Genomic DNA, 21,501 nt, shown 5'->3' with positions numbered 1-21,501 from the left:
ATTTGCTGTTCTGTTTAGCATTTTCCCGAATGAGCAGAATTAAACTAAACCAGGAAAATACTGGCACTGAGACATAGCAATCACTGTCATAGCTGACAACTGAAAATAAGTAAAAGGATGATAATTTGAGGAATATTCTGACCGTAAATATGTACAATAATTACAGCAGATCCATAATGAACTTGCAGCTAACTAGTGGAATTTTTTTAACTATCAGAGGATGTAAGTGAAGAAAATGACAGAAAGCTTTTTGCACACAGCTGCTTTTTTTACATTTGGAATTTAGACTGAAAAACTTTTTGATTATCTATATTTAATAAAAGAAAGTAGTTCTCTTTACAGATCATGCTGTGTCTAACAGTTCTCTTCAACAATGAGGTGTTAATTGACTTTTTATCAAGCATTTCCAGAGTCATGGACATGCTTACTTCAACGGAGAGCAGAATTCTTACCCTTTTTTCATACTAAAATAATGAACAGCATTCATAAAAACAATGAGAATAATAATGGAATGGAATGTATGTATAATTTGTTAAGCTCAGCAAAATGGCCTCAAAGCTACAATTGTATACAGGTAGTTTATGAAAAGATGCCTAGAGTGTAGATTGAATTATTTGGACTGATATTTTCAGAGCATCCATGTTCTCATTGGACTGGTAGTGTTGATAAAATATTGGTATAAACTCATTTTGCAGAAAGGTAAGGAATCAAAGTGGCAGAGGGTGTTAATTTAGTAAATAGAAGAAGTAAATGTCACCTAGCAGACTTCTAAATCTATGGACACTAAATTGATTTTGGTTGGCTTATGAATTCAACTTTACTTATGGGACAATCTGTTTTTTCTTTTACACTCTATAAATATTGTAAGGGCTGAAAAAAGCAGGAGAAATATTTTGCATATGTCATCATGCCCACACTATAATTGGGCTTAGTTTTCTAAGCATAGGAATACATGGGTCAAGTATCTACTGGAATGTGGAGATAGCAAGAGGCTGACTGTCACAGCCCCAGAGTATTCAAAGTGTATTTAAAAAGCCCTACTTCACGAGGGAAATGTTTTTTTCCAGCTTAGTAATTGCAGTGTAGATTTAGAATGCATTGAGTGAATGCTCTCCTAAAAGCAGGCCATCCTTTTCAAGTTATTTCCTCTTTAATATCTGTTGCTGTGACAATTCATTAGGAGGCAATATTGGTTTTCTGGGCAGTTTGGGTTTGGGATTTTTTTTTTTGTTGTTTTTTTTTGTACTGTAAATCCCCATCAGACTGTGCCTGCTATTTCTCATTCACCTTGAGACGCTTTTCTCAATAAATTTTTTGTTTTTTCCACAGCAGCTTTGCCCTGTGTTATAGTTTCTCAGCAGATAATGAAGCATTTCAGACCTCCTAAGGAGTAGAGATGATCTGTTCCTGAATTCACACGATCAGATACACACTGCTGTTTGCCCACAGACTAATGAATAACACAGCATTCCACCAGTTTTTGCTGCCCTCCACTCCTTTCAATAACATGCGACTTCTTTGATATCATGCACACAATCCTTCACTGAAATATTTTGGTTCTTGCATGAAAAAATTATTCTTGGAGCCTCCTCTGCTGTGGCTTTCCGTAGTTACTTTCTGGAGGAACTATATTCAGTGTTTTGGCAACAGTTTTTTCTGCAACATGTTTTGTTCTGTTAATGCTACATTCAGGCAGGTGTATGGGATATTGAACTTGCCCAAACCTTTTTGCAGTCAACTGCTTGACAGTATGTTTCCTGTCTTTTATTCACTCTCTTGCATTTGAGGAACGATTGATGCCTCTGCAGATACTGTGCAGCAAAATGAGATTATAAAATCCTAATTCTACTCTGCATTTAGCAAGAAGCAGCTGTCTGCTGCTCCAGGCAAGCAGGGTTCTATCATGTATAGCCGTGATTTGGGAAGACGAACACCATCGCTTCTTCCTCTTTCTTTCCCTTGCTTTATATACCCAGCATGATGCCATATTTTATGGAATATTCCTTGGATCAGTTGGCTGCCTTGGCTGTGTCCCCTCCCAACTCCTTGTGCCACCCTCCTCTCCTCACTGCAGGGGCGGTATGAGAAGCAGAAAGGGCCTTGATGCTGTGTAAGTGCTGCTCAGCAGAAAAAAAAGCACCTCTATTTCATCAACACTTCTTCCAGACCAAATCAAACCCATGGCCCTATATGAGCTGCTGGGAAGAAAATTAACTCTACCTCAGCCAAAATCATCATAGAGTCCAAACTTAACAGTCTCAAATATCCCAGAAATTGCAGGGCACTGGTTTTCAAGCACCATGTCCCACTGGCAAGTATTAATCAGAGTTTTGCTGGAATGAGGCCATGCAAGGGAAAAACCTTAGCCCTGCATATTTTTCTCCAAGCTCCAAGGATGGTTATGGTCTAAATTTTATGAGACAATTGTTTCATGGAATATGGAAGTGCCTGGAGAACTGTGCCGAGCAAGAGGGGTCCATTTCCTTGCATGTGTGAGGAAGATCCGGCTGGGTGCACAACTGCTTTTTGCCAGGAGAGAGGCACTGTAGGTTTTAATTCTTTGGAAGCTCTGTGAGGCAGAATCTTTCTTCAAGCTCTCATTAGTTTGCTTTGCTTCTTAGACAAAACCTAGTGCCAAAGCTCATCTCAAAAATCCTTCCTGCTGTGGTTGAGACATGCTGTTACAGGCCTCATTGCTGTGTTTGCTTGTGCATGCTTTCTGAAAGATATTTTTGTAATAGTCTTGGCTATGGGACCTTGATGTTTTCCTTTTTCCACTGTGTGTTGTACTATTCTATTTTCCTTTAAGTTAAAAAGGAGAAATTCAAAAGGTAGCAACAGTGTAAAACTGTGCTGGCAAAAAGAACTCAGAACAATGTAACAAAAATTTGCGGTACAATAGCTGATGCCATGTTGTTTTTAAAACCATTTTTTAAAATAAAGACCTTGCTTTGATAAAATAATAGTTGCTGATACTTAAAACCATATTTTTTAGAAGCAGATATTTTTGCTAACAGGAATGTTAAATATGTACTAATATCATATTCAGTGCTGCGGGCTGTATTCTGGGATGTGCAAAAAATTTATTTTCAGCTAATGTTCCTAAACATTAATCTGCTAGTAGATAGTAAAATGCTTCCATAGCATATAATAAAGAAAATTTCTGTGAGCTTTTCCCTAGCAGATAATGCATGTGCTGGCTTTTTTCTGAATTTGGATCTTTCAGAAGATCTGTACGTAGTACTGAAGTAGAGTGTAAGCGGCCAGAGATGGTGTATCTCTTTCCATTGCAGCTGTTGTAAATATTTGCAATATTGATGTGTATGTGTCTTGTTTCTTCTTCCAATTCTGTTAGGGCAGATGATGAGCAATATAATTACTTTGAACGATAATAATGGTAACCTTTTATGTGAGGAAAATGGGGTTACACTCTACTTTTTTTGTCCTGTATTTCTGTGTTTATTTGGATTTACAAACACATTAGTACTGACAGAGTGCAAGTTTATCACACTGGTTATACCCTTTAGAACCGCTGAACTCTACCCAATCTAAATAATTTCTATGCTCTTACACTGTTATCAGCTGATAACTAGAGGTCCAGTTTTTTTGTTTTCAGAATAAGTGTTGTGAATATACCACCAGATTTCCAAAAGTTTTCTTGTCATATGGCTTGTGGGTTTCTGTTTTTCCCTAATAGTAAAATTTCCAGATTAGTAAACTTCCCAAACTAAATGTTGCCATGCTAGAAGGATGTAAAAATAGAGTTCTTCAGTTACAGTTGTTTGACCAGCTGGTTGGCTGGTTAGTTTGCTAGGTTTTTATTTTTCAACAGTTCAGTCTGTTAATTTGAGTTTCTCTCCTTGGATGTTTATCAGAACAACACAAAACTACATGATTGATATTTCTTCTTGAAATATGATGTTGAGACTTACATGAACTCATGAAGTTTCCTGGGAACAGCTTGCAGCCTTCTTCCTGGGCCTGGGCTTGGCTGCAGTTTTAGCTATTAGAGTCAGTTTCATACAGGTCAAATTGAGTTATAGTGGTTATTTCAGTAAGTGGTAACTACATTCTTTCCTCCCTCAGTTAATACCAGAACTGCTGCTGTTTTAGCTGATGTGGTACAAAAGATGTATGGATGGGGAGTGTGCTTTCCTTTTCCAGTGGATGTCTGTTATACGTTCTTCTTCATTTCTCCAAGATCAAGAGCTCTGCAATAATGCTCTAAATTGATATTTCTCTAATGTTTTTTTGTATGATTAAAATTATAACATTTCATAGCTGTTTCTCAAATGAAAAGAAATGACCTGATAGGATCATCCCTTAGTAAAAAGACTTAAAAGATTTAGAAAACAGTGAAATGGACTTCTTTGCAGGGAGCTATTCAAATTTCTATGCAATGTCTTTGGATACATTAATTTGTTTATGCAGCAACTTAGAAAATGTTATTGAAAATACCACACATGACAAAGGAAAATTGAGTTTCATTATTTGAATGTAATTATCTCACACTATGCGAAACAGCCTTTTCTTGTCATGAGCAAAGTAGAAGTGTTAAGCCTATTATAACATCTCTTTGATGTTTTTGTAGGATGGAATAAAAGATGAATGCTCAGTGCTGAAGCTGCAGCTGAAGGAGAGAGATGAACTCATAGCCCAGCTTCGGGAGGAGCTGGTAAGCAGCAGAAGTAATGGGGGGTTTTTTGTTGGTGGTTTTGAGTTCCTTTACCGGATAATGTCACTTCGAGACCAGAAATTAAAGAAATGCAGTTTCACACCTGCTACAGAATTACTAGCCTAAGGCTATGTTAATCATTCTGGTAACACTGACTGTACTTTTCTAGGGGCTTGTCAGCCTCTGAAGTGGCTACTGTCTAGATTCACTGCTTGTAAAAGTTTCTTTGAAAAGCTTGTGTTGACAGTTGTCTTGATCAGAGGCAGATAAGCACAGCACTGTATGCATATGCCAGAAATCTTGAAGAGCCATGCACATGCCTGATAAATTGTCATTACTTCTCCCAGGACTGCTTTTCTCATCTATATGATTGTTCAGGAGAAAAGGAAATATGTTTTTTTCTCCATAATAGATGTCTTTGCATAAAATAATAAATATTCTTGCACTTGCTGAATCTTTACTTAGCATATGAGCTACTAATGCTTGGCTACTACTGCTTTAAGAATTGACGAAGTACTTTCCAGTGACTGAAACAAAATACGTGATACAGCAGTTAAAAAAAAACCTAAACACATGAAAATGCATTTTGTTGTTTTGTTAAGGCTTTGCTAACGGAATTTTAAGATTGCTTTTTTGATGGAATGGGGTTAAAGCATGGATGTCTTCAGTATTTTTAAATAAAGGAGAGGGAGTTTCCACCTCCTCTCTCACAGCAGAGAACTTAAACACTTGGCAGGGAAAGCAGTCACCACATTCAGGAAGATAGGGTCACCACAGTCAGGAAGACATTCCGCATGTACATCCCTTCCATGAAAGCTGCAGGTGTGTGGGCATCTAGGATTTTGTCTAAGCACCCTTTGGGACAAGGGATTGTTTCCCTAATTAGATCTTAATTAGCTGACCTATCTCAGGGGTTTTTTGTGCCTTTCTGTCTCATGCTTCATGACTAGCTCAGAACTCGAACAGACTTAATTCAGGTCTAGCTATTACTGCATATTTTATATACTCACTAAAAAAACCAGTATATTTTTATGCCAAATAACTGAGTTTTAGGTTGCATGGGAAAAATGTAATCCTACCCAAGAGTGGAAGATTTCTTTGCTGTATTAACGTCTGCAAAATATATACACATCATCAATATTCTTTGTTTCGTATTTGGCTACATTAAGAAATGTTGTGTTGTGTAATTATTGTCTAAAATTAAATGACAAAATGGGACACAGGGTACATCAAGCTTCTCTACAGTCCTGGAGCATTAATTTTATATCAGACTAATTCAGAACATATGCTATTTAACTGGTGGACAATTTTGTCCGTGTAAAATAACCCTGTATTGACACAGGGAGCTGTGGCTCATTTGCTGTTTAGTGTTGTCAAAGTTGATCTGTGTATACATCACTTGGAGAAGACCCACAGGGAACTGTCATAGTAGACAAAAAGTGCAACATCTTAGGGCCATGAAATAAGAATTTCTGTATGATTTAAAGTAAGTATCATGGATTTAATCCATGATCAATTGACTTCAGTTTCGATACTCTTAAGACTTGTAAAGGAAGTGCAGGTGGGATTCTTGAGATCATGTTTAGTCATTTGAAATTAAGTTTTGAAAGGACTCAGTAGATCTTATTTACTCCTAATTGAACTGAAAAAGCCAGGTTGGGAGGTGGATATGACAGAAACTACTTTAGTTTATGAAACCTAGAAAAAAAGGAGTGGGTTCCCACAGGATTGGAAAAAATGGATTTGTTTTGTTTTGTTTTTTGTTTTTGTCTGAGTTTCTAACTACAGTCATAGGGATACTTTTTAAATCTCTACTGTATCTTCTATTTCAATACTGCACATCCAGTGCCCTTTTCTGGAGGGGCCCTGGGCCCTGCCACCACGGCACTTCAAGAGATTTGCTCCTGATTGTGTGAGGCGCTCTTAGAGCTTCATGCAGGGGAAGTAAGCTCTCTTTTCAGAGCTGTTAAAAATGAATTAAGTTAATTGATTGCTAGGAAATTCTGATACTGTTTTTCTTCCTTGCATAAAATTGGTCAAAAATTGATCTGAAACATGCTTTAATATTCTGCAAATGCTACTCTTATTCATGTGTTTGTAAATATTTGGAAAGTAAATGTTTACAAAAGTTAAGAGCAGTCAGTTTTGGCTAATGAAACTGTATGTGTTTTCACATAGCTGCAATTTATTACAGACATAGCACTTAATAGAAGACTAGCATTTTTAGTTTTGTATCTTGGAGCAGCCCATGTTCCATTTGTCACTCTGAATATGGAAATACAAAATTTGTAAATGCAACTTGCCTGTCTTGAAATCATGGCATCATGATGCTAATTCAGAAGTAGCACATAAAAATTGATTTGAGCAGGAGTCAGTTTTGTGCTTCTTGAGAAAGACATGAAAATCTGTAGTTTCCAGCATTTAAGTTGAATGGTTGCCTGTATAGATGTAAAATCCTTAGTTTAGCTGGTTTTACTTTAAAGCTCTTCAACTAACCTAAAGTGAACTTCAGGTAAATTTTGGCTCTCTGGGAGCTTTTGCTTCTTGTTTTCCTCTAGATTTCCTAGACTTTTCTAGTAGTTTTCCCCTCCCTCCCTTGTGGTGTTTTTCCCCCCTAACTTTTAAATGCTTTTAGAAAAGCATTTCTACCTCATTTGAGTGTATTATGAAGGAAACCTTGAGCTGAGCTGAGGAAAATGTCAATGGAGTGTGAGCCAACGAAGCTTTTGAGCTTGTAATTGTTACATAACTTTTTAGGGGAGAAAAGGGTAAATACTTGAGGAATGAAAATAGGGGTTTAGATGCTCAGCTGCAATACCCAGGTAGAAACGATAAAATGCAAGGATCCATTACCTACATCCTAGTGAACAAAGAAGAACACAGAATAGTCTCTTGTGGATTTTTTGTTTGTTCTATTTTTTAGTGATTATTTTGTATTGACTCCCTTTGTCACCAGAAGTGTGTCAGTCTTTGTAGAAATGAATATAGGTAGGTTCGGGAAGTGGAATTAGTTCTTCTATGCTCTCATTATCTCCTGAAAAATGCTTGCTTCAGCTATGTCAGGTACCCAAACCTGCTCTAAACCTTAGTGGAAATGGTAAACCTCGGCAGGAACTGAAAATTTGGGTTCAAACCGTCACTTGTCTCAAAACTGTACTCATTTGTGAAAATATTATCCAGGAAATCAAATTAAGCATATCCATTCTGTAGGGAATGTGCTCTTCTTTCCTCTTTTCTTCTTTTTTCTCCCTAAAATAACCAAAATAAATTAACATCTTAGTTTTCATTGGACACGAAGATGTTTGGAACCTCAGCTGTCTCATAGCCAGCTTTGCCTGCAACTGCATCTTTACGTATATTTTCCCAAATCGATCTTTTTCCACTGCAGTGTGAGCACTTAGAATGACTTTAAGCAGAAAATATTTTCATGTTATATTGGCAAAAGTAACCGACTGCTGTTTATAGTAACATTTATTCTACTGCTGTCATTGGTACAGTGACATTCACGCTGAAAAATGAGTGTTAACAACATTATCCTTTCAACCCTGATTCCCTGTGTGACTTAAAGTTGTGTGTTGTGCCACCAAAAAGAAAAATGTGGTGAGGCAGTTTGAGTGGATTCTGAGTGGAACTGGAGTCAAAGTTAGGTCAGGAAATTAATCCCCCGTATAGCCCAGCTGTTGGGGATATTTTTCTGCCATGGAGGTGGCTCTTTATCAAGTGTTAGACTTTCTACACTTATAGAATAGCGAGGCACAGTGCTGGCTAAGTGGGCTTTACCTCAAGCTGTAGAAGTTACTGCTTTAGGACTAGATACTCTGGAATCAGCTCAACTAAACATAATTGCCCTATTTTTATTTTTTAAAACTTTTTTCTCATCTTTGAAAATCATAAATAAGCTCTACTTCCTTGCCCAAAACTTATGTTAATTATTTGAGAGGGCGTGGGACTTGTGCTGTGCTTTGTGGGGAGAGGGTTGGTGGGTGGTTGTTTTTGGTGAGGAGGGGTTTTCTGTATTTGTTCATTTAGTTGCTGTATCCTAAATACAGTGTATTCCTGGAGGGCAAGCGTGGTGGCAAGCTTAGCTGTTTTCTGTAGGTTGATTTCAATAATGGGCAATTAGCCAATTGAACAATTTTTGAAGTATGGTGAAGATGAGTACTTGTTATTCAGCTTTGAAGTGTAACAGAAAACCCTAGATGCATTTGAATCCTGCTGAGGAGCTGTTTATGAAAGGCACTTAGGTTAAGTGTAAAAATCACCTCAAAATGTAGTTATGCCAGTACAGACCCCTTGAATTTTACAGTCATAACGTCACAACTTGTTTTGACAGGCAAAGAATGAGATTTGGATAAAAATTTCACGAAAACATCAGGAAAATAGTATTTTGAATTGTTGTGTAAAAGAAAAATTTTCATTAGTCCAGGCTATTTTCAAAATTTTAAAAACAGTTGTCCTTGAAATTTTAAAGAAATTAAATAGTTCCCATTTGAAAAGGATAATAGTCCTTATTTTTGGAAAAAGCAGTCTAGATTAATCTTTACACTGATAACCCATTTCCTTTACATTCTGCTGGTTTGTAGTATTATTTCATGTTGGCTGTTTTTATGAGAGGGTAACACGGACCCGTGGATAATTTACCTAAGAACCAGCATTTGTAAGTAGTTTCAAATCCTCTTTCTTCACCATATTTAGGGAAAATTAGGAGTAGAAAAGAAATAGATTAGGTGTACTTAAACATTATTAAAGTGTCAGGCTTCTTCCCCCTTTTTTGCAAGGAGAATTAATTGCACATATTCCAGAAAAGGCTTATCTGAGCAGTAATTACTCTCTGAATCAGTTCCACAAGACAGACATGGAGTGTGAAAATGGCAATATCCTATAACCCACAATGGGGATTAGGCTCCAATTCCTTGTCTACACCAGTCCCTTGATGAAAAGCTGCCGGTCAGATAGGATCTTTAATATTCTTTGGCACTTGTAGAGGTGATTCTGCATATAAATTTAAGTTCCTACTACAAAACATTGTCATGTCATGATGTTTGGCATAGATAAAGAAATATGTCACTAGCACAGAGTGTATTCCTGGTCTTCATTGAGGCTCTGCTCTGGAGTGTTTCATAAAAATAACACTGCAAAATGAGCAGACCTGAAATACAGAATTTTTCCAAAGTCTCCCTTGAGACACAGTGCCAAGGCTTGCCCTCCTTCAATAATAATGCACTCTCTGTGCTTGTCTTTGGCAGGAGTGTCACTTGTAGACAGCTGCCTTCATGAGATGTGCAATGTTTTACTGATGGGTATGTACTTCTAGTATAAGCAGGCAATTCTGATCTGGCCTTAGGCCAAAATCTTGGAAAACTTTATTTTTTGATCTCTCCGAAGGACAAAATGTATGTCTCAATGTCACCTTTCTTTTTTTTCACCTAATTTTTTTGACCAGTTTTTACTCTAGTGAAGATCTAAAGATAGCTGACAACAGGTGAATTTTAGGACAAATTAAAAATGACATCTTGGAGGCATGGTGGGAAGGAAGACGGTGTTGCAGTTCAGCTTTGTTGATGTTTTCCTTTGTAGAATGAAAGTTGGCTAAAAAGTATCGAAATTCATTGCTGCTTGATGTGGCCCTGAGCTTGTGATGGTAGATGAATTCTCAAAGAAGTACTCAAGCTGGCATGAGAACGACTGCTGTCAGTATCAGCTAATGAAATGCTATTGCATATGTGTGTTTCTAAGAGCACAGAGAAAGGTAATGTTGCTTAAAAACAATTACATATGTGCTGGGAAGCTCGTTTTGCTTCTGAAGATCAGCACTTTAATTTCTATGACTTAACAGCTTCAGTATGCTGCTAAAGGCATGTGTGTGGCACATTTGTATTGTAGTCATCTGATGTGAATGACTTTCAGATTGAAAAATGCATTATCCTCAGCTCTGCACTACAGTGTTTAATGAATCAAGTGGTAGTGTTGTTTCTTCCAATAATTACTTTTCTGATTGGGGAAATATTTTTGCTTTTCACAAGATGGGGATATCTGTCTGTACAATTTACTAAGGATCTGATAGAAGAATAATCTTTTGTTTGATTTCTCCTTTCTCCCCTCAATGCTAATTTAGTGTCTTGTCCAGTTTTCTTTGCCATAGCTGGGCATGATTCACAGAAAAGTCTGTGCATGCACGTGAGTGTAGCAAATATCACAAATGAAGAATCATCTGCATTTTAATACCAAAATATAATTTTTGTTTGCATGCTAGTGAAGTTTTTAAGGAAGGGTATAATTCAGTTTTCACCCTCAGTGAATATTTTTTCATTCACTCTCAATATATTCCAGAATTTAAAGACATCACATATTTTTGTCTGTAAATAAGACATTTTTGTTCACACAAGAGAATTTTTAGGAAAAAAAAACTAAAAATACTTTAATGTAAGGACTGAGAAACTGTTCTTAAGACACCAAAAAGCTGAACTGCAATCTCTGTCCTTTTCTAAATACATAACCTAAGAAGAAATTACTTGCATTAAAATATTTCTTACATCTCACTAATACTGCTTCTCAGCATCTAACTCCATAGATCCTCTCCGAGTTTTCTATATTTTTTTGTTGTTCCCTTATTACTCAGTTTCAGTTTGTTATTGGAAATGCAGAAGATTTAAGAGATTCAACAAAGAATCTGTTTCATATTCTGTTTCAAAGACTGAGCACTTTCTCACTGAAAATGCCTTCTGTACTTTGGCATCATGAATATTGCATGATTCAAAGGATGCTCAAACACTTCCTCAGGTCCTCTGCCTTCTTTAAAACACATTCTTCAGTGATTTTACGTTCTGTTTAGAGCTGGGGCATGTATGTGGAGTTTTAGTAGAACTTCCATAGAAAAGTTCTGGTTCATATCTAGTAGTTTGTCTACCTGAAGTTTTAGCTCTGAAACTGAGAAAGTTACCCCTTCCACTTTTTGGAGAGCAAAAAAGCGCTTTGCCATAGCTGTTTCCCATGGTTTGGAGAAGTGAATTAAATAGAATAAAGTACTACTGATCTTCTAGATTTGAGTAGCTAACCATTATACTGCATGCCCTCTCATCTCTGTTATTCACCCTAGGGTGGGTGGGAGTGATGCTGAGGCTGGAGAGCTACTGGAGTGGCCATTTATTTCAGAGATGTTGGATAAATGCCTTTTCTTTTTTTGCTTTTTCCTTTTTATTTTCTTTCTTTTTTTTTTTTTTTTTTTGAGCGGAATAGCAATCTTACAACAAGAGGTAATTTTTGGTCACAGTGTCAAGCCTCTTTCTTCCATCCAGGTCTTTAATGCTTCCCTTTGGATTCTTTCTTCTGCTGTTTTGATTTTCTGCATCTTTCTTCATCTTTTGAAATACTGTTTCATCCTTTCTATAGAAACCACACAAAGTCTGCACATCTTTTAATGTCCTGTGCATGTTTTATCAATTCTTCATCCAGAAGCTTATTGATGCACACTTCTGGTTTTTGGGTGGAGACTTCTTTCAAGCTTAGGCAATTGTAGTGCTGCACAGCAGTAATATTTTTGGCTCTGATGAGATTTCATCAGTATCCCAGTGCTACAACAATGGAGTGGGTTCTGTAGCAAAGCTTTCAGAAATTACCTGCTGATTACCCTGTATTTAGGCTGGGTATTTGGTGAGATAGGCTGTAGTCTGTACAAATGCCCTCCATCGCCCTGCAGGAAGGAGGCAGATGACTGAAGAGCTGTAATGCATTCATGCCGAGGGGCAGTAAAAACTCCCATGTGGGATATCATTGATACAAAAGTGTGTTGCAAGACTATGTACAAAAGCCTGGATAGTGTCCTAGCAGAGAGCTAGCCTGCAAATTTCTACTTTCATTGCTAAAATGTTTCCAAAAATTATTGCTCAAGTAATCCCATTTCCTATTTTGTCTCCTCTGATAGTTTAACTGAATGAACATTTTATATTCCTTTGTGTCTTGATTAGAAAAAAATAAAACTATAGTATATGGTCATCATCAGAAAATCAAATAAAAAACCAATCTTACTGACTTTTAGCCGCATAGTACAGTTAAATTACAAGCAGGAAATAAGCTACTGGTTAATAGTAAGTCAACTTAATATCACTTTTACATTTATTTGGTTTGTCTGCGATACTCAATTCTCACTATTTTTATTAGGTTGCTCTGTATGGCTAGTAAAATAAAAGCAATGAACTGTTTCTTAATATTCTTTGTTGACTTCAGAATATAGAGTGAAAATATATCATTTTGGGCTTGATTGGTGAGGTTTTTTTCAGAGCTGTTCTTCATGAATAATGCAGTACATTTGAAATGTACTTAACGTATTTTAGCGTTTTCTGGTAATAATGGAAGACATTTATCTTACACTTCCCAATTTGACTTACAGATGATATTGTTTTTCTCAAAGGGAGCTCTTGTGATTTGCCAGAAGAGTAATAGAGTTTGCAGGCTATGGTTTTTATCAGAATTCACCGATTATTAACACAGGGATTTATAAAACCAGACTTCCTCCAAGTGTGATATTTGTGTTTCAGCTTACAAATGAGGGTTTCACTCAACAAAGCTAGTTGAGAAATAGGATGCTGTATTATTATGGCTTTGGAAAGAGCAAGTGGAGCTATTGTGCTGGTAGTATGGTGATGAGAAGGAATAAACTATGTAAACTTGTGCCTGTCTGGTGGGGCTGCTTGTGGTGGAGCTCAGGTTAATAGGCTGGAAAAATAAAAAGTGGTGCAGTTAAAGGATGATCTAAAGCAGCTGAACAACTTGTTCTCTTTTTTAGCTGAACTGTGTGTTTATCATACTGCTTTCAAGAGCAGGGTGATAGGCTCTGAATGGAAGGGCGGTAGAGAGAGGATTGAGGATTTTTTTATTGTCCCTGGATCTCTACCTTCTAAGAGCACTGCAAATGGAGGCAGGACTAGAAATTGCTGTGCAAATAAATAGAAATTGCTGTGAAAAGGATTCTCATTTGCCCAGTGTGAATAAGAAAGCTTTGACCATTTTCTGCAATTTTTTGGAAGCCATCTTGTTGCATCTTCTTCGATTTATGGAAGTGGAATTCAGTTCTTAAGGGACAAAGATGTTTGCTTTCTTTTGTCCCTCCAGTTCAGAACCACTGGGGTGATGAAGCTAGAGAGAAAGGAGCTGATGAACCTCAAGTAGTTGAATAATCTCCAGTATTATTTTGTCTTTATTTGTCAAATCACAGTTAGTAATATATCTGTCTTGATTAAACCTAAAAATTCATGGACCATTCTGCTTAGCCAGCAAAATTAAAGAAGTATCCAGGCAGAAAGCTTTTTTCACATATGCTATTCTGCAGAAAACCAGATATTTTTAATCGTGTAAGCAGATTGAGGGGGAGAGAGAGAAATAGAGTGAGAAAACTACTTCTTAAACTGTGACAATTAAGTGGGAAGTGCAATTGTTCCTAACATTTAGGGAATCAGGAAGCTGCATGTTGTGTGCATGTCAGTTTGTCTGCATAGAAAGAACCCTAAAAGTGTGGCAAAAAAAAAGTTGTATCATTGAAAATTCCCAGAATCAGTAATGAAGCAAGTCTGTAGAATGGGGGCTGTACGAATCTTTATCTTAGTTATATTTCAGTTTTATTTTTTCTTTTAAAATTAATTTTGATAATTTATTTTATTATTCATGAGTTATTAAAGCCTTCCATACACATGGAGGCCCTAACTTCACAGGAGTCTGGTCTGATAAGGACTATGTACAATTTGGCATGAGCAGTACCAGAAACAGCCAGTTGCCAGAGAGTTGTTGATATAGGCAGGTTTGGTTAGATTTTTTTAGAACATAAGCAGGTAACTTAAAATGATGGGTAATTTAGGAGTGAAGGGCCTTAGTGGGTGCCCCAGTCCTACATCCTGGCTCAAAGTATCCCATCAAGACATACATTTGTATAAAATCTGTACATGGACGCTGGCATTTGAGATAATCAGAATCTCAGTAGGAGATACTCCACAGAACTGAGAATGCAGCATTGCCTCTGTTAAATTGAATCCTTAGGAGTGCCTGAGAAACTACACTTAAATGGGATATATCTTTAAGGAAATAGGGTATATTTTTAAGAATGAGACTTTTAAGAAAAAAAAAATGCATGGGAGAACATTTTTCTTGTCAAGAGCAGTATAAAGCTAAAATAGATGAAATGATGGAATATGAGTATATATGAGTGATTACAGCTCAGAATTTCAGTACTACATGGAACTGTGTCTCAGACGAGCACCAGGTGCACCAACTAGATGTTTCTGTACTTTGTCTCAGTAAGAACAGGATACAATTACACCTTAATTGCTCTTTCTTCCTCAGGTAAGGTATTGAAGGCTTATAGGATCCCTTTTCAGAACATACTTCTCACTGCCTTGTTCCTCAGCTTTGACCAATACAGTTTATAAAATTTTTGTTGTTGTAGCTTTTATTTTTATGATTTTATTCAGTATGCATAGATAGGCATGCATGCACTGCTCAAAAAAAAAAATCTTTTAATGGTTATGTCTTGCTGCTCTAATTTTTTCGTCTCCTTCTTTTGCACAGAATGCTTTGTAGTTTAATTATTTTCTGACTTGGAATAATATAATTAACAGAAAGGACATCCCAGGCTAATAGACTTCATCAAGACAAATAAGTTTGTTTAGAAGGGTCAGGAATCTATTCAACTCTCCCTGGAGAGCTGCTGCCCAGGTAGCTGCTACTACAAAGGAAGAGGGGTTTGTGTGAGGTGACTTCTGGAATGCTTTTCAGGCTTTTGTGTCTACTTACACTGGTGTACACTGAAAATGTCAACATAAAATGTTACGGGAAGTTTGCTCATTTAGTCTGCTGATCATCTCTTCACAGCTGTATTGTACCATACATCAAACCTATGGGACAGCACCTTTAAAGGGCTCTTAAGGCCCTCACATTTAAGGTTACAGGAGTTTAGCTCTGCGAATGCCTTAGTGTTTCTTGATCAGCTTTCTTAGTAATTACTTCAGGCTACAGAATTAGAAATGTTTATTGGTGATGAATGTTAGAGAAGTGTCAAACCCCGTTACTTGACATTTCATTATGGTTTTCACTTTTGTTTTAGTAGAGCTCTATTAATCATTAGCATCCCTCTTTGTGTTTCGGGGTGCTGGAGTCCTTGTAATTGTATGGACTGATGTGAATAAATAAAACATAGAGTAATATTCCAGAGCCCAGTAATATTGCTAGTTTCCCACTAAGCCATGGGTGAAGTAGCTCCTGAATTGTACTATAAGTAGTGTTAAATTTTTCAGAAGGCATGGGAGTAGAATTTTATACTTACGACTAATTAATGCAATTGAGACTGATCACATACAAGGCGACATCTTTCACAGCTCATCTGTTTTTATGCCAAAATAAGTGAAAATAGCTATCCTTCCTTTATCTGTGAAACATCTGCTTTGGTTTTTCATATGTAATTATTGTGAGAGACTTTCATGGACAGACTTATGCACGATTCTTTGCTGTTAAAAGCAGGAAAAAGTGTTTTATGATCCCAGCTCTCAGCCATACATCAACATGTACATTGAACTTGATTCCCTGTTGTGTCTGCTTTGAATGTAAGTGCACTATAGAAAACATGTTGATGGCATCCTGTTCATGTCTTAGGGTTAGAAATAGGCAATCTCTTGTTCCACTGGAGTAATAACTGAAGTAATGATTGAACTTTTTTCTCACTCACTTGTTCCAGCCGCACAGTAGCTGTTTCCTGTTTCTTGCACAAGGTTTGGAAGCACCTTAAATCATGCCATGAAAGCTCTCATGTGTGTAGGCTTCATGTCTGGCAACTGCCTTTGTTTGCATTAATATCCACATATGTTGTTTAGCAGAGGCAAAAAGTCTTCTAAAGAAAATAACCGCATAAGCAAAACAAATTCAAAGTGAGAGCTTGTCCACCATAGTCACAGTTAAGCCATTTTATCATGTAAAAAAAAAAAAAATTATATATTTTTTGTGACATGCTTTTTCTCTGCAAGAGAAGAAAGCTGTAATTTCTCCTCATGGTGATTTATTTATCAATAAGGGCTAGGTCTTTAGTGGACATGTGTAAGTGTAGCTACATGATGTGCTGATGGGCTGGGCTGATGGGCTGTGCTGATTTACATCAAGTCCTGTCATTGTAAGCCTAGAGGGGAAAGTTGTAAATATCCATTTTGTAAGAGAATGATAGAATGGCTCATTTCCTTAACATGCTTTTGGTGGACAAGTATAATAATGTAACACCTCACGTGTAAAGATTGTTGGCAACTTACTTTGCCATTGATTAGATCAGACTCTGCCTTTTGATTTAAGGATGATTTGTGCACTGCACTGGAAATAGGAGAGTGCAAGAAAGGCCAGTGTTAACGAAGTTGACTGCCCTTTGTGATGTATGATGTGACCTCCTTAATCAAATAACCGAAAAAACAAGGTGTTATTTTTAACATCAGACTGGAAGTGAAGAAAGGAGAGAGTTGACAATACCATATGCTATCCCCCACACACCCACATACCCTTATCTCCATAGAAAATTGAAAGCTAATATTTCTAAAGTAAAATAGCAACAGTTTTTCTTAGACTTCATGTGATAAAAAATGAAGAAAACAAGAGAATAACTTTGAAGGTCTAGTAATTCTTTTTGTTTTCTGAGCCTTTTCTGGTTTATGGTAGCTGAAGGACACAGTCACAGCTGCAATAGTGCAATCTCAAGATCAACCAGAATGGTTCCCTGTTAGGGAAGATTTGGAAAAATTATGTATTAGTATGCTATAGAAAATCTCTCTTCACAAGGTCGGCTGTTGGAGGTGATTGTTACTGTTCTTTCCACTGCAACTGCCGTGAATCCTGCAATATTTTTGCCACCAGGAGGATTCAGAAATGCATTAAAACATGTCTAAGCTTTAATGAAGCATAGGTAGGAAATCACTTAGGGGTTTAGACACTAGCATCAGCTTGAAAGAGTATTTCAGTTGTTCTGGGGAAAAAAAGGGTTTTACCAAATCGAAATTATGTTAGCCTTGACAAAGGAGTTACCAAAAAAGCTACATACAATATAAATTTTGTTTTTGTGAAAAGAAATTGGATACTGCTGTTGCTGCAGACTCTCTTGGTGATGAAGTAGTAGAATTATATATACTTAAGTCTACCCAGCTTGGAGGAGATTTAACAAGAACAGAAGAAAGAATGTTTGTGTTCTTTGGTATCTCTCACTTTCTGTGGTCATCCAAAGGGAGCTTATCCTAACAGAACTAAATTATTCTCTTCATTACTTTGGTAAACCACAATTTTATTGTCAAAAAAAAGAAGGTACTTTCTCTTCAGGCAGAGATAGTTAAAGCATTACCAGCAGTGTACAGTTTAACAGTTTAATAGACAGGGCATTTTTTGTAAATATATAGATTATAGTGTGATGAGTACCTAGACCTAGAGAGATATAAAGGTAGCTTTTAAGGAGAGATATGCCCCATGGTGTTACAGGGGTTTAAAACAGTACATTACCCTTTAGTCTGTAGAGGATGGAGTGCCAAATGATCATCTGAGAAGCCCCTACAGTCTATTTAACACCGTTTTTTATATTTGTTCTTAAAGAATGGATGAACATGCAGTGCCATACAGGCCATTTTTAAAAAGTACTGTTTAAAATAATGATGAACTCCATTTAAACCACTGTGGTTTAAACCTCTCTTCATCAGGAGTGAAAGTTCAGCAATTCTAGGCTTTCTGTGTGCAGTTCAACCAAGGATTAATACTTTTCTGCAGGTTACTTTGGAAGGTGAAAAATTTTTCCACTTCCTGTTGTCAGGATACTGAAATTCTAAAAATTTTATTGCAACCTTTTATGTAGTACATAATTCTTATTAAAAATAATGTTGGTTTTGTTGTTAGTTTTAGGTTTTTGGAAGAGCTAATTTTCATTTCAAATAGAGACAGTAAGTACTGATGCTTTTCTGGGCTTCCTTTAAAAAGCCATCCATTACAAACCAGGGGGTTTTTTTAGGTTGGTTGGTTGTTTGGGGTTTTTTTTTTTGTTTTTTTTTTTTTTTTTTTTTTTTTTTTTTTTTTTTTGTTTGGTTTGGTTTTTTTATGGAGTTTTTAACACTTCTGGGTTTATGCACACACGTGTGCAGTAAGCATTAAAAATGTTATATGGTATTTGAAAAAGGTGCCATGAAATTATGTTACTGTTTTAAAGTCGTCTTCTTTCTCCAAGAAGTGACTTAAATTCACATAAATCCCATGTTTTTCTGCTTTTTGGTGACTGTGAATCACTGAAAGATGCATAGATTGTAAGTGGAAAAATCATTATTTCTCCCTTTCAGTGCCTAATCAGTTTATAAAAATCCTGCTATTCCCATTCTTGTAGCATTCATGCCAATGGGATATTTTCAGTGTAGATCTAAAGAGAGAATGAGATTCTGAATGCAGGGTGCTAGCATAAAATTTTGCGTTTTGTGAATGAACCAGTACAGAATTCATTTAATTATCTCTGATTATCTCTGAATGATTCATCATATTAAAAACCTCTGCAGTTCTACAATTTCAGGCAAGCAGATACCAGTCACTTCTAGAAGCTGATGTCAGAATTTCTGTTATGTTTGATTAGATCAGATTTGTCCCATGTGGTTATGGATACAAAGAAACTAAATTTGCTGTGGAAGAGGTCTATGCTTCTTTTTTAGGTGATTATTGGGCTGTGCTCACATTTAAACTCAATTTCCTGTGGATATCTCTGTTTTCTGTCTCATTGGATGTTGTGTCTCATTGTACAGTTCCCCTAAATATATTGATTAAATTCATCTTTTGTATCCCTATTGTGTTTATTTCTCTAAAACGTTCAAAGCCAACATCTGATTTCCATATTTACATGAAGTGGTGCTCACTTCCAAAATTAATAATATGCGTAGAATATGTTGCTATACAGAATGAATTTTTTTAATCTCTTTGTCCATATTTTAAGCAAAAATAATGGAAAAACCCCCAAACATTAAAACCAAAGCCTTGAATAGCCAAACATTGCTTAATTATTATTGGGCATACTTAATGAGATGTCAGTATGTAAATGTCTTGTCTTCAGTCTGTTAGTTGTGAACAATCACTTTAAGATAAAGCAGAATAATTTTAGAGAAGTTATTGAGCCTCTCAAAGGCACTATATGTACTAGAAGTTGGGGTAACAAGGTGTCTGGCACTTAGGTTTATTCCACTTAGGTTAACTTGGACTGAATCTCCAGGCACTTAAAGAGGTTTTTTGACAGTGTGGCTCTTACTGCATTATTCACAGCTTTGGAATGAGAGGTCACACTCTAGAAAGATTATGCTATATCCTTGAGCACTCTCTCAAGCATTAGAAACCTTAAATTATGGAGAAAGTGAAATCACTTTTGTGTTATTAGTGAACAGGACAACCATAAAGGCTGTGCATGTCACTTCTAAGTCATTATTGATAATTAGAGGAAGACTCTGTGTTTTGGGAGGTGCTTCTGAACAAAGTCATTTCTCACATGGATTAATAACACTGGCATAATTCTGATCATCTTATTTTTGAAGTGCCATTATGAGAACTCTTCTTAGCCTTTAGAAAATTCAACAAAATCTTCAAAAATGTCCTTTGGGTAAGATCTTTCATGCTTCCCAAGGTTTTGCAGTTGTTCTTGTCAGAATACTTGTGTAGTTACAAGTTGTTTCTTTTTATAAAAAGTTGAGGGAAATTGGAAGTTTTTCTGTTAATCTGAAGTGAATTCCAGATTGTTAGGGGATTTTTTTTTGTTTTTATGCTATGCAGGATTATTAATTGCCTGTTCTTAAGCTGTAAGTGTGGTTATAAAGGCATTAGCACTATATAGTGCTTTTCTAAGTCCTAATTTTTTAAGCTATTATTTTATAATCCTTCACTGAAACAACTTTGAATGAAACCATAAATGGATATTTTATTGAAAGATTGAAAAATGTATCTCTGTGACATGTAGTACCTGACATATCTCTGTGACATGTAGTACCTGACATTAACTGCTATCAGAAGCAGGATTTTTCGATTGAAAGTAAAGTGGAAACTGTTTATGACAACTGATATTAAATAGGTACAGGAATCCTGAATTACTGGAAAAAATGAGTTAATGGGGTAGAAAAGTCTTCCCACTAAGTGAGATTTTCTGTTAAGCCACCTATTACAAAACAGAGTTGGCTGTCCTCACTGTTTCAATGTTTAGTTTAGTATGTAAAACATAAGATGGTTGCTTTGAGGCTACAAATGTATTTAATTTTATTTTTTTGAGTGGGAAGCAGCTCTTTTGAATGGACTGTTTCATTAAGAGTGAGCATTACCAGGATGTACCCATACTTTGGTCAAACTCCCTCAGTGGAAGGGCCATGATTATGGGGTTAAGAATAGCAAGGGCATTAGAGTATAATCTAAGTCTTCATGCATTGTGCTGATCTACTCAGCTGGTGCAGTCAATTTAAGTCCAGTCAGATGTGTTTTGCAATATAGAGGTGGTTGTTGCTTTGAAAATTTGTTGTGCTCCTACAGTTTCTTCTTTGAAATCATTAAGTGCAATTTTATGTAATGCAAGTCCTGGTTTGGAGCTATTTACTGCTGCTCAAAAGCTCTTATGCCAGCTGAGATTGCTCTTTGAGCGATGCAGTGTTCGTAGCGGAGTTTATTTGTTGTGCTGTGAGTGTGCAGAAATCTTTAAAGAATAGCTCTGGAAGATGAAGCAATCTACAGCCTCTATTCTGAGGAACCAGTTGGTTTTGTCAAGGTTTTCTGTGTATTTTTCAACTACTGTGTTAAAGATTTACCTGATTATGGGAGTTTAATAAATT

General features: G+C 36.4%; 1 protein-coding gene across 6 annotated transcripts in view; it reads left to right on the top strand.

Moving 5' to 3' along the window:
- CCSER1 (coiled-coil serine rich protein 1) overlaps window positions 1-21,501 on the top strand; it is a 627,487-nt gene that overhangs the window by 335,748 nt on the left and 270,238 nt on the right. For all 6 annotated transcript variants that reach the window (XM_032109386.1, XM_032109385.1, XM_032109387.1 and 3 more), the window contains one exon: window positions 4,592-4,675. In XM_032109386.1, the coding sequence (XP_031965277.1) occupies window positions 4,592-4,675 (84 nt within the window). The remainder of the gene's footprint in view (window positions 1-4,591; window positions 4,676-21,501) is intronic.

Source organism: Corvus moneduloides, chromosome 5, assembly GCF_009650955.1.
Source record: "Corvus moneduloides isolate bCorMon1 chromosome 5, bCorMon1.pri, whole genome shotgun sequence".
In the NCBI taxonomy this organism is placed as follows: Eukaryota; Metazoa; Chordata; class Aves; order Passeriformes; family Corvidae; genus Corvus; species Corvus moneduloides.
The sequence above is the reverse complement of the archived record's forward strand: the minus strand, read 5'-3'. Positions and strand labels throughout refer to the sequence as shown.